A 12,934-nucleotide genomic window follows, 5' to 3' on the forward strand; every position below is an offset into this window, starting at 1 on the left:
TCTACAGGCCTGTAGACTCCTGTCCTCATGCTGTCTTACGGCGCACCGAGACGCCCTCTCTCAGCGAGAACAAAAACACACACATGCAGCAGGAGACAGATTCTCCACCGAGCAGCTGACTGTCTGACAGAGCAAAAAAACATAATTATAACTCCCTCTTTTTTTAAAGGTCCCACGCTGTGTGGGTGAAAACGGGGCCTTTCCAGCTCTGTAAGCTCGGTTTCATGACCAACTCCTCGGCTGTAAATCCTCCGTCCAAATGGATGGTTCATCTTTGAAGATGCTCTAACAGCCTTCCAGGCAGAACTGAGGGCAAACGTCTACTTTCAGGACTTGAGTGCATCATTGTGCATGATTTGGAAGGAGTGGGAGAAAATTAAGCAACTCGTTGTCCCTCAGCTGGACTGACATTACTCTAATTACCTCAAATCAGAACTCCAGAGGTTGCACAAACATATTCAGACAAGGTGACCAGTCTCTGTAGCATCAGAGATTTACTGCACCGGGTTTAAGCAGCAATCTGTAACTTCTTCTGTTTAATTCTTTTGGCAGTTGTTTGGTGCTGAAGGATCATTAGTGTGAGAGATTTGCACTGCATTTGTCTTTCTGTGAGCCTGAAGCGTTTTGCAAGTAGGACTTAAACTAAAATCAGGTGTTATCAAAGAAAACGTTCCATCAGCTCCATAATTTAGATAACGTTTATTTACATCATCGTGATCATGAATAGCTTTATCTGTTATCTGTAAACTACTAATGGAGAACAAATGACAAGCAGTGTTTCTACATTTCTTTCTTTGTTACTGATAAAAAAAAAATCTAAGCTCGACCCACCAGCAGAAACGAATCCCTCCATCTTCTCCTTAAAGGGCTGGAGCTGCTCCTCGGTCGAGTTAGTACACACTTGCTGCACGTTCTTCTCACAAGCTGGTAAAGAGAGAGAGAAGAAAAATGAAGGGAAATGATTAATGACCCAACACACAGAAAAAAAAAAAAAAGATGTGAATGGAGGATTTAAAGCTGGAGGAATAAAGGAACCAAAAATGTTAAAAAGGTAAAAGTCACTCAGGGCTGAAATTTAAAAAACAAAAAAGAGGAACAATAATTAATAACATAAAGTAGTAGATCATACTGAGACAATGTGTGGCACTGGAAAACCCCGAGACACACTCCCCTAATTAAAGCCAAGGAGGGAGAAGAAACAGGGTTTTAAGACGAGGATTAAAAAGAACATTTCATTTAAACAGCGAGTGCTTTCAATTAAAAATCCCAAACAACAAACTACATTTTGTTCCTGGATTCGCTCATGTCAGTCGACACCATCGGCGGTTTTCACGTCACTAACGAGTTGTTTCACACGTCGCTTCTGATATCTCACTTCCAAAATTTTTGCACAAAGCGTTTGCGTTCTGCTGCGCTGCTCTACGCCGTCTGTACATGTGAGCGCAGCAGATGTGTTGTGTGCTGTTTGCGGATGGTTTTTCTTTGTCGTGCCAAATGATCCAGCTCACACGAGCTGAGAGGAAACAGCCGTGACTGAGTGTGTTCCAGCCGAACCTTTCCCCATTTCCTCTCCACTGTAAGCCTGGGTTACTATACACACACACACACACACACACAGACGCCTGGTGAAAGAACTTTGGCACAATCCTCCAACCTGTAAGTCATTAATGGCTGCAATAAATACCTTAACTTGCTTATGACTGCATAGCTAAATAGTTCTGCAACAGAACAAGAGCATTAACAGGTCTGGCCGCTGTCTCACTTCGCGGCGTCGCTGCTTTCAGATCCGACTTTGGCTCTCACGTGTTCGCATGTGGAGCTGCTGCACCTGCACCTCCGTAAACGCACTCCATTACATCTTTTATTTGTTGGATGTCTTAATAAATCGGACAGGAAACGCGACATCTGAGCATTAAAACTGAGACGTAACTATGTGCAGCCTGGATTCCGGGACACTTTTTAAATTCGTGGATGGTAAAGAGGCAGCAGCAGCAGCAGCTATCGAAATAAAAAACAGAAATCAGCAACCATACAAACATGACAACCAAAATATCCTGTTTGGACAAACCACATTTCCTTACCAGAAATCCCCCAACTCAAAAGGACCCATTAAAACAGTGTTCAAAACAGCAAGTCTACAATTTAGAGGCGGCTCTCTTCCAAATGTGGTCCAGACAGCAAAGGCCGCAAGGAGGAAGCCCACAAAAACACAGCAGCTGTAAAGAATAAAAACTAAAAGCCTGAGTTTGAGACATTGTCTTGGAGTGATAATACATTTTTTCAAAAAGGAAGGTACTCCTGCAAGCGAAGGTCTGACGCCATCAGACGGGACAGAAGAGCTCAGATCTTCTGGGCCTTTGGTTGAAGGGATTTAAAGTTTTTTTTAAAGTGTCAAAGCCTCAACAATGAAAAAAAAACAAACAGGATCAACAAAAAGGAAGACTGTGGTGTGGATTTAATATATGTTCATATCCTACATTTTTTTTTTTTTTTTTTTACAAGTCTCTGTCTGGGTGGGTTGCATAAATGTGGAAAACAAGACGTGTCCCTTTGTGCTTACTGGCCGTTATTTTGTTCCTTATTAAATTTTTGTGTGTGTTTGTGGGCAAAAGATGAGGATTAAATGAATTCCTGCCACAGGCTCAGGAACTGTGAAATCACACTGACCGTCATCAGCATCAACTTTCTCTTTTTCTAGAAACCAAAAATGGTTTATTGGTTTTTGATTATGACTGTAATTTTAGATGCTTTAGGGGGATAATTTAATGATTTGTGACTTCATTTAAATACAATCTTTGAATCACATAAAAAAGGAGCATTTTGTACGTGTTAAATGAGAAAAGTTTGAATTAAAGAAAAACATATTTAAAATAAATTAATTAAACAAGAAGCATTAATGCCTGATTTATCAAAACCTATCTGAAAGTCTCCGCTAGAGGTGACTGAACTCAAGTCTGAGGTGTCTTATTTGTCATAGTTAAGCTAAATAAAATTATTCATGTTTCGACTAATCAGACCGGAATCCGATTGCATGACAATATTTACGAGACCAATAATTAATGGAAATAATGCGGTGGCTTTTCTGTTTGTGACTCGAGCAGCAGATGATTTTCCACTTTACAACAACAACTACTACACAAGTGTGGCGACCCAGGTGGCAGAGGGCGGCTCGTTTACCACCACAGACAGACGGGATCATGATTGGAGCCACGGCTCCGATCTTTAAAGCCCTTCCAATGTTCCACTACAAAGAGGAAACAGATTCACTCAGCAGCTCCGCATCTGGGGCGCTAATGTAGTCTGTATCAAGACATTATTCAAATGACTGAACAGGGGACTGTGGTTTTGTGCATGACTGTAAGTCGTTTATAAAACCAGCTTCCTGATGAACATGAAACGATTGGTTAACAAGTATTTTATTGACTGCGTTAAAGCAGTTGAACCAGAGGAAATCTGAATTTAGCCTTAAAGAGTGTTCAGACTTCAGAGCCAGGAGTCCAGTAATACACACTGAGCGAACCAAACGATATCCTGAGGCGCACAAACAACGCTTACAAACATGCATCCGTAAAAAGACACTGCTGAGTTCATCATATCTGAGCGGGAGAGAGTCAAACTGTTGCATAATGTGAGGTAACATGTCAACAGCTGTGGGTGAAGGGGGGCTGTGGCGGCGGCGGACTAAACGGGAAGAAAAACAAACAAGAAAGTCAGACTTCTTCTCCAGGATTTACCCTGTGCGGTTTGTAAAATGGGCAACTTTGATGTCAATATATACTTATGACTTCACCGCAGCGAGAGCCCCCATTGCAGCTACCAGGAAATTACAACACGCCGAGACAATGGCCGACTGTAGTGTGTGGATTGAAAGAAAATGCTTAACAGTGAATAGAGACTCTGCGGAAAACCACAAGATCTCTACTCTGGCTGTTTGATGAATGTTTCTGTCTCGGTAATGTGGCCGTAACGCCCTGCCACCTCCAGCTTCTCTGGATCATGATGAAGCACAAAAACACAGAGGGAGCAAACAAATGACAGCAGAGGAAGACAGAGAAACGCATAAATACGCAAGTGATTCCTATTGTTGATATTTAAAGATCAGGCGGCGGAACAACAGCAGCTCCTTTAAAAGAAAAAATGCTGTTTACAGTTTTACAAATACATAGAATCAGACAGTCAACCTCGTCGGCCCTGTTACAACAAATACATTCGTTTCTGAGGTTAAACTAGTACAGCGCAGGTCCTGGCACATTCTAGTTATTTATACCTGGAAAGTGAACTCTCTCACTCATCCCCAATTATCTCCAGTTCCAGCAGACTGTCAGACTTCCAGCTCTCCTTTCTATGGGATGAAAAATACTCGACTGCAAGGCCAACGAGGGGATTGCCTCAGTGGGGGAAAAGGTAAGACCTTCTCTCCCCTTTCCATCCCTCATAAATCAACCCGTATCCGTCCAGCTACAACTCGTCTTTCACATTTTTGCTGGAGAGTACAACAGCACTGACAGCTCCGGGCTCCAGGCAGGACTCTGAATACGAGGCGGCGCATTAACCCTGGATTACAAGCGCAAAAAAAAAGAACTTTGGTTTGGAGAATGTTGGATTTACATGCATCTGTTGTACCACTTTAACAGTTTGGTAACGGGAGCTTGCACACAAACAGATCTAACTTTTAAATTTGCAGAAATATTGACATTTCAGCATGTCTAATGTTTTCTTGCATGCATGATCATCTGCAACAAACCAATGACAAAAATCCCTAAAGTTAGCATTAGCTGCAGCCCGTTTGGTCAGAAGAGAGATGACAGTATCTCTGCACGCCGACTTCACACATGCTGTTCCGAGTGGAGCCTCTATCGTAAACCAGAGCTCAGGCTAAAGGCCCTGCCTGAACCTGACATTAAAGGCCATTTAAAATCAGGACACTGTCTGATTTGCCACAGTGATGAATGCTTAACCTGGGCCAGGCCTTCTGTGAAACACTAAACTCCCCTGAGCAGCAAATGAGCTCTGACTGTTTCTTTTTATTTGATCCTATTTCATACGGTAGCATCCCTGCCCGTCTGTCTGCTCCAATCAGGCGGCAGTTAAAGGGATCTTTTTGTAGGCAGTCGCTGGGCCGAAGGAGTAAATCTAAAAATGCAGTTTTAAAGAAGAATTAGTACCTTCTTGCGGTCCAAGTGCAAGTTGTAAAGAATCTTAATGATGAATGAAATCCCAAAGGTGGATGCACACCTTAGCTGTGTAAATTATTTGTTTTATTTGGCCTCAGCCCTGAAATGTTTTAACTCTGATTGAACCATGTAGAGCATCTTTTAACTTGAAAAGTGCTGCTTAAATAATTATTACTATTATTTGTCTGAGTCCTACAGTAGGTTTAGGTCCTCGTGGCCTCTCACTCATCCCTCTCCCCGAGAAGAGCGCAGAGAGAGAGAGAGGTCATCACCCTCTCCCCAAACAGGAAGCCCCATCAAAAGAGGATCATGTTTCTGCACAAGCCAGTGAAGAAGAGGGCAGCCGAGCGGACGGCGACGCGCTCCCGAGCATCGCCGACGACTAGCAAAGCACGAAAAGCCATAAATCCTGGACTCGTGTGCATAGGAACTGTGTCAGCGGCGATACGCGGGAGGAGATTTACGCTAAGAGAGATGAATTTCTGACTGTTAGCATCACGTCTCCTGACCTCTGACCCGAGGCTGGAGGGCGAGACGCCGCCGACCGCCACCTCAGGAGATCAGGTGAGGGGGGCGGTCGAACGGCACGGCTGAACCGATCCGGCGTTCTAAGTATCAGACAGCGTTCCCGGTGCGGATGGAAGCGATCTGTGTTAGCTTTATAATTAAGACCAGTTGCTTTCTTTAGGCTGGTTTATAATAGCCGGGCATAAATATTTATTCTCGGCGGCTGGAGAGGATAAAAATGGTGGGAGTCATAGGTGGAGCTCACCAAACATCCACAATCCAATGCCCGCCCTGTGATGCTAATACCCCCGAGGACTACTGTGCCAGACTGTGCCGCAGCAGAGATCAAATACGAGGGCCCTTATGTTGCATTTATTGTCTTCAGGTCTTCCATTTTTCCTAATAAATGAGTGACAGCTTGAGGTGGGTCTGGGTACTTTAGTAGACTCTTTGTATTTTTCCCTCGGGTCAGAGAGGAGAGGGCTTTAACAGCAATCTAAAAGACGTCGGGGAGAGCTGCGGAGCATATCTAATTGCTTTCATATGCCGTATTATTGGTTGATTTAAATAACCACAGACACCAGGGGCACTGGGGGGCATCGCCTTTAACCTCCGCGTGGCCCTGGCCAAGACTAACTGGCTGGGCTGCTGAGTGGCTCGGCGCCCGCGACACTACGAGCACGAGAACATCAAAAGTCTATTTGTTTATTTATCTGCTGCTCTGATGTTTCCTCAGCGACCCCGGAGTTAGCTCTTTCGGATGTTACGCCTTTCTTTAAACGCTCAAAGAAATCAAGACGCTTCTGAACGCTCCGTCACTCGTCCTGAAACAGGAGAGAGGCTGCGGTGTTATGATGACACGGCCGTTACGATGCAATGTCTGGAAACTGGGAAAAGCTGCCTCGGGCCATTCGAGTTCCCAAATACACCCACAAACTCCGCAGAGGGCAGGAAGAGTCCATGGAATCTACATTTAAACTGCTCTGGTGAAAGAAGGTAATGTATACAATTACACTGACTGATTTACAAGGAAACAAAGTTGACCTAAGCGGTAAAATTCCCTGCGGTGCGACGCTTAAGCCTCGATTTCCGCAGCGTCTTACCAGTCAGATCTCTCTTCAGCTTTCTGATGTCTTTGGCGAGGTCATCAAACTTAACCTGAGAAGCCTGGAAGAAATCCTGAGGCTCCAGCAGAGGAAACACACTCTTTTCTGTACCGGCGTGCTGGAATAAAACATAAAAGCGCATGTGAGTGTGGAGTCAGAGATGTTTAAAAAGAGGAAAAATGTTTTCAATTTGTGACGTACCTTATCGAAATTACGCAGGTAGTACAAAACCACATAATCCACCAGATTGATGCGATTGTCCTGAGGATGAAATGATGCAAACATTTACTACTTATTTTATTCTAATCAGACTGTTGTTGTGGACCTATCGTATTGTTACCCTGCTCTTGACGTCCTTTAGCTTGGGAAGGATCTCCAGTCCAAAGCCATCAGCCTGACCTCTTGTCCTGTTCCCTCCATTCATATAATTCCCAAAGGCCAGAACGAGCCCCAAAACCTCCCGTACGCTGCTACAATCCAGCAGCTCCTGACACAAACACACACAGTTATTAGGGTTAGTAAACCTTCATGTGGTTTCATGACACTTCTGCAGCGGTGTTTGCTGACGTTCTTACTTTGCAGACATTGGAGATAATGTCCACCTTGCGCCGTATGGAGGAGATGGTGTCGAGGAACACCGACTGGAAGATGATACAGTGGGCTCGGCGCGCGAATTCAGGAATCTGGGAGAGTTCGTAGAGAAACCTTGGAAAACAAAAGAGGAGGAGGAGCAGAGGGAGGAGGAGAAGGAGGAAGAGAATGGGGTGTGATGTGTTATGACAGAATTAAACAAAATGTCCAACAGGAAGAACTATTTTGGGTCCTTGGCAGGCCGAGCTTCCCCACGCAGGCCCGGCTGAGTCAGTGTTGCTGTTCCCAGGCAGGCGAGGCAGCTGATAGTCATGAGCGGCGCTGCTCGGCTGGGTTTGAAAGGTCCACGGGGTCGGGTGGAGGGAAAGCAAGCGAGCGGCGCACGGAGGCTGATCAAAGGTAGCTCCGGCCTGATGCGGGACGACTTATGTAAACAGTGCCGTGTCGGAGGGGAGCGGAGCGGTAACATCCTGTGTGATTAGGCCGTGCTGATGGAGGCAGACACTGAGTAGGGATGACTCAGGCTGCTATAGTGACAGCTCTGGTCAAACATGGAAATAGGCCGGGTCCAGGCCTCGTTAACTGGCCGGGACGACTTAACCCTGACAAGAACTACTGAACTACTGGAGCAACGTCCATGAATGCATGCGAGTTATAGAGGACTAGATACAACACGGGCTTCATGTAAACAGACAAATGATGGTTTAAATGATAACAAATTAATCGTACAAACACACTGATGCCTCTATAGGTCTTGCTAAACTATAATAAACTAACAATCATTTCATGTCATCGTCCGTCACCAGTGGAGTCGTGTGAAAGCTCAGAACCACATGTACATTAATTTGTTTGATTAGTTTAGTTTATTAAGATCCTCGTTAGCTGCAGCAAAGCCACAGCTATTTTTCTTGGGGTCCAACAGAATTTGCTCTAATATCGTGATGCTTTCAAACCCAATAAAACGTCTGTTAAACTGGATGCATAATTAGTGAAAAACCCAAACTCATCAGTAAACTGAATACAAGAAAACATTATAAAAACAAAACAAAAGCCAAGTGAGCTTTACACTTCCTCACATCCTGACATACACATTATGAGAAACTACGTCATATAACCTTGTGCATTATCCTTACATTATTATATCATATTTTCGGTATATATGTACATAGATTTCAACCATACATGTCATATACACATATCTGCCTAAACCATCGATTAATAATTATAATGAAAATATAATAAACCATTAAACGCTGAATACCTGAGCTCACCTGTATTTTTTGATAAAGATATTTAACATATTTCATGAAAGAAAACAAACGTACTGCTCAGGTTTGTCCAGCAGTTTGACTTCATCTTCTTTGGAAGTCTCATAATGTCTCGTTATCTTCTCCATCTCGTCACTGGTGGCCCTCTGTCACAAGACACAACGAGTACAAGATGCACATCAACACAGTTTAGCTTTAGAGAATTGCATGCAGCAGTAACACAGGCACTCGCACTGATAAGCCACGCGCGTAAACATTTATTTGTAGCAATAAAAAACAAATCGGTTTTTATCTATTCTCTTTAAAGCTGTCACATGACTTTACAGCCTCATCCTTCTCGCTGCTTTATGATGCTCCGCGGAGCGCTACTTACATTTTCATATAAAGCCTCGATGGTCTCCAAATCCACCACAGAGTTGTCCACATTAAGAACAGCTGTGAAAAAATAACAGCACAGATAGTCGTTAGAAGCCAGTCGGTCTCAGAAACGGATCCGCTCTCGGCCCGAGCCAGCTGCCGTTTAAGCGCTGCCAGAAGACGTGAACTCACGACAACCCTGTAATTTTGTCAGACATCGGTTAATGGGACATTAAATCTGTGGCAAACTACATGATGCAACGAAAATTAAAAAGACTACTGCGAGAGTAATGTTTGAGGGAAAGCAGCACGCTACTTGTACCACATTTGCAGCAAAAAAATTAAAACAATTGTGCTATAAAATGTATTTATAATATTATCTTGAGGTGGGAGGCTGAGGGTGCACAGACATGTGGTGCAGACTGAGACCACAGATGATAGGAGAACAGGGAGCTTCAGTGTTGGCCTGTCGTATTTGGGGAAAGCAAATTGGGCACAAATCCACTCGGCACGGCTCAGAGAAGAAAGCCTGAAACTGCTTAACCTCTGAGCCGAACCACCGCAGCCGATTAATGATTTTAGAGCGGGGCAGAGGAAGGTGAAGGTGAGAAGAAGTGGAAACGAATCAAATGAAAAAAGAAGCGTCTTGTGTTGTTTGGCTACAGATTTAAAGCTGTAAAGAAAGCATGCACGGAAGGCAGAAGTCAGACGACGTCACAGGAAAGAGAAAGTTTCTTCTGTTTAGCGTCTGAGAGGCGTCACAGGTTTATGGCTTAGTGGGATGGGGGGGAGGAGGAGGTGGTGGTGCTGTCATGATGGGAGGGATGCCTCCACTGGATCAGCTGTCTGGTCGGTGTCAGCGGAGGAGGAGTTACTCAGCAGTAGTGGAATGTACAGTTACTCGAGTACTGCACCAGATTACAGGAACTTCAATTTTGTGCTTCTACTGGTGTACTTTTTTACTCCACTACATTCGTCTGACAGATTACTTTTCAGACGTCACATCATCCTACGACGCATCTCCACATGAGGTGTTAATAAACTGGAGGATTAAGTGTTCCCTTGTGGGTTGAGAAAAGACTTCCCACTTCTTAAACTAAATAAACTTTTTAAAAAAAATTTCTCTCGGATTAGTTGAACAGTGCATCATCACGGAGCTGCGAACGAGGCTATTTATCTTACGACAAGCTGACCTTTTAAAGATATGTGGCTCTAACAGGGCAGTGATGGAGGAAACGTGATGCAATACTGTGGATTCAACTAACCAGTGTTGTAGGAAGTAGTTAAGATGAGCTGACCTTTGGAAATCTACAGCAGTAATTACAATACAAAAACATCAGAGAGGTGGAGTTTATCTGCTTAAAAACTTTTACTTAAGCAACTTTCTGGATGCAGGACTTAATGTATTTTATTATTGTCCAAATACTTCCTCTAATGCTGCTACCCAGTGTGACAAGACAGTTTTCATTAAGACTTATCTCGCTACACGATTTTCTAGAGAAGGAACCCGAACTGTAAATTTACTCCCTGATAACAAAGCTCATGCTTTCTAAACGGTTTCTATTGTCTCATCTGGGATAATGAGATGACTGATGGCTAAATGACCGTCCCCAAAAAATAAAAAATAAATCAATCTGTGGATATTTCTTGTCCATTTTCAAAGATTATCCAGTAAAAGGATTAAAGCCTAAAATGATTTTCACCCTCTGAACCCCAAATCAGCCAGAAACTGTAAAGACAAAGAACCAGCAGATTTATTAACTTTCTTGTCCTGTCACATGGACGTCCATTGGAATAATTACCTACATCTAAGCTTAAAATCATGATGTCTTGTCAAATTCACTCAATTCAACATGTCTTATTTAAAAGCCAAACCTTTGCTCCAGATTTTGTTGAAAAAAAAACCTTTACCCCCATTAATGACTCAACTGGGAACAACATTCATGTGAGAAAAACCTTGATTTTTGCAAAATTATTAAAGAAATCCGTTTTTCTTTTTTCTCTTATAACTTGTGACATTACAGCTTCTGCACAAAATGCTCAAACTAAATTTAAAAGAAGATGCTCTAATGATTGCCTTGTCTTGTTTGTTAACTTAAATGAGGACTGAAATCATATTTTTAACTTTTAGCTGCATTATATAAACACACGGTTCATGTATGATACTTCAAATACCAAACATTTCAACAGCAATATAAAAAGTGTGGTGTTTTGGTTCGAGTCTTTCCAATCTCACACTACTTCCAGCTAACAAGGTAATACTCTGCATGCTGGTTCCCAGCTGTTCTGTTGCAGAGAAGCTGTCAATGTGGTCCCTGTGTCTGGTTTAGCGAAAACGCTGGAGGTCCATTTCCTACATCTTATTAGAGTGGATTATTCAGTCCCTCAGCCATGCAGCCGTCAATCACACACCAAAGGGGGGCCTGCTCCAGTGTGCACAGGAGCACTCTGATCCGAGGGGAGCCGGATATCTCTCCACACCGACAGATCAAAGCCTGCCTGCCAACGGCCTCACACCCTCTCCCTCCACTTCTCACTCATGTGTATGTGTGTGTGTTTGTGTGCGTGCGGTGAGCTGGTGTGTGGGGGAGAGCCTCCCGTTGCCCTTGAACCATGGTGGCCCTTGAGGTCCCCCAGTCACTTGGACGGGTGCAGTTGACCCCCTCTCTCTTAACCAGAGTGCTGCCTTCTCCACTCCCCTCCTCCCCTCTCCCTCCCTCCCTAGTAGCTGTAATTACATTACATGTACCATGTCCTTTTAATTTGGCAACAAAGGGGAGGCAAGCAGGCGAGGCAAGGGACTAGAGCCCTTAGAAGTGCTTATTAAGGTGCTGTCCTTCATTGTCAGATTCAAATTGTCCATTTCACATACACCTCCCATTAAGGCACAAGGAAGCAGCCTCACGCTGGGTGTGAACAGGCCTTTTTTTTACCAAACCACCTCCACAAGTGGAACAGAGAGACTGACATGGAAGGGAAAGGGGGGAAAAAAAAAAAAATCTAAACAAGATGGTCTTCCCGATGTATGTGCTTCTTGGCTTGTGTTTGAGGTGGTTTTATGTGGTAGCGCAGTGTCTGCTAACTGTGGAAGGTGGTTTCGTACATGCTTAGATCATTAGTGGGGTGTCAGTCCCATTAGGCTTGTGGAAACCGTCACTGGCTACAATAAACAGATCTGCTGGCCGCATGCTCAGACTAGCAGGCGGCAGGCACTCTCCGCCACAGTCCCAGGACAGGACTAATTCCTGGCCCATCTACGATGTCCCCAACACACATAATGTGCGTTTACACACCCATGCAGCCTTTCAGACACACACACACAGGCCTGCATTTTCCACAGAACAACCAAACGTGCAATCAATCGACACAACTCCGTAAATGAAGGAGAAGGCAATTTGATTTTAAGCAGTGAAGGAGGCCGGACAGGAAAACTGCTTTTATCCAAACGTTGCCATTTCCCATTTCGACAAATCGAGGTATTTTCTTTCCCACTGCGGTAGCTGGAAAAATCATCCACATTCCACTCGAAATAAAACTAAATCCCCCAAAAAAAGGCTCTCAATTTACAAATTAGCAGCTGTCAAGATGTCGAGAATTATTTTCTGTTGCAGGATTTTCTATCTCATCACTAAAAACAAGCCCGTCTGCGTTTCATCTGGAGCCATCCTCATTTTACTGAAAGTAAATTCAGTTTATTACTCACAAATCAAAATATAAGCTTCACCCTTGAAATACAGAAAAATGATATTGTGATGTGTTAAACAGGCTGACATCAGAACGTGTCTTTCACCTTGCTGAATGTCCTTCATCTCCAGATGCAGGCTTGATATGAGGATGCCGACCGCCTGTGAGCGCTTCCCATCCAGCAGCTTGATGATCTAGAAAAAACAGAAAACAATTCAGATTGCTAAGATTTAAATATCACATTATA

At 43.7% G+C, this 12,934-nt stretch overlaps 1 protein-coding gene across 1 annotated transcript in view; it reads right to left on the reverse strand.

The window, feature by feature from the left end:
- The window catches only part of LOC103367068 (formin-1), a 59,875-nt gene that overhangs the window by 9,835 nt on the left and 37,106 nt on the right, over window positions 1–12,934 (reverse strand). Inside the window, exons 8-14 of the mRNA XM_008294981.1 lie at window positions 9,020–9,081; window positions 8,704–8,792; window positions 7,363–7,492; window positions 7,128–7,274; window positions 6,989–7,048; window positions 6,785–6,905; window positions 832–924 (exon numbers count right to left, since the gene is read on the reverse strand). Of these exons, the coding sequence (XP_008293203.1) occupies window positions 832–924; window positions 6,785–6,905; window positions 6,989–7,048; window positions 7,128–7,274; window positions 7,363–7,492; window positions 8,704–8,792; window positions 9,020–9,081 (702 nt within the window). The remainder of the gene's footprint in view (window positions 1–831; window positions 925–6,784; window positions 6,906–6,988; window positions 7,049–7,127; window positions 7,275–7,362; window positions 7,493–8,703; window positions 8,793–9,019; window positions 9,082–12,934) is intronic.

Source organism: Stegastes partitus, unplaced genomic scaffold (assembly GCF_000690725.1).
Source record: "Stegastes partitus isolate 25-593 unplaced genomic scaffold, Stegastes_partitus-1.0.2 Scaffold1010, whole genome shotgun sequence".
NCBI classification, from domain to species: Eukaryota; Metazoa; Chordata; class Actinopteri; family Pomacentridae; genus Stegastes; species Stegastes partitus.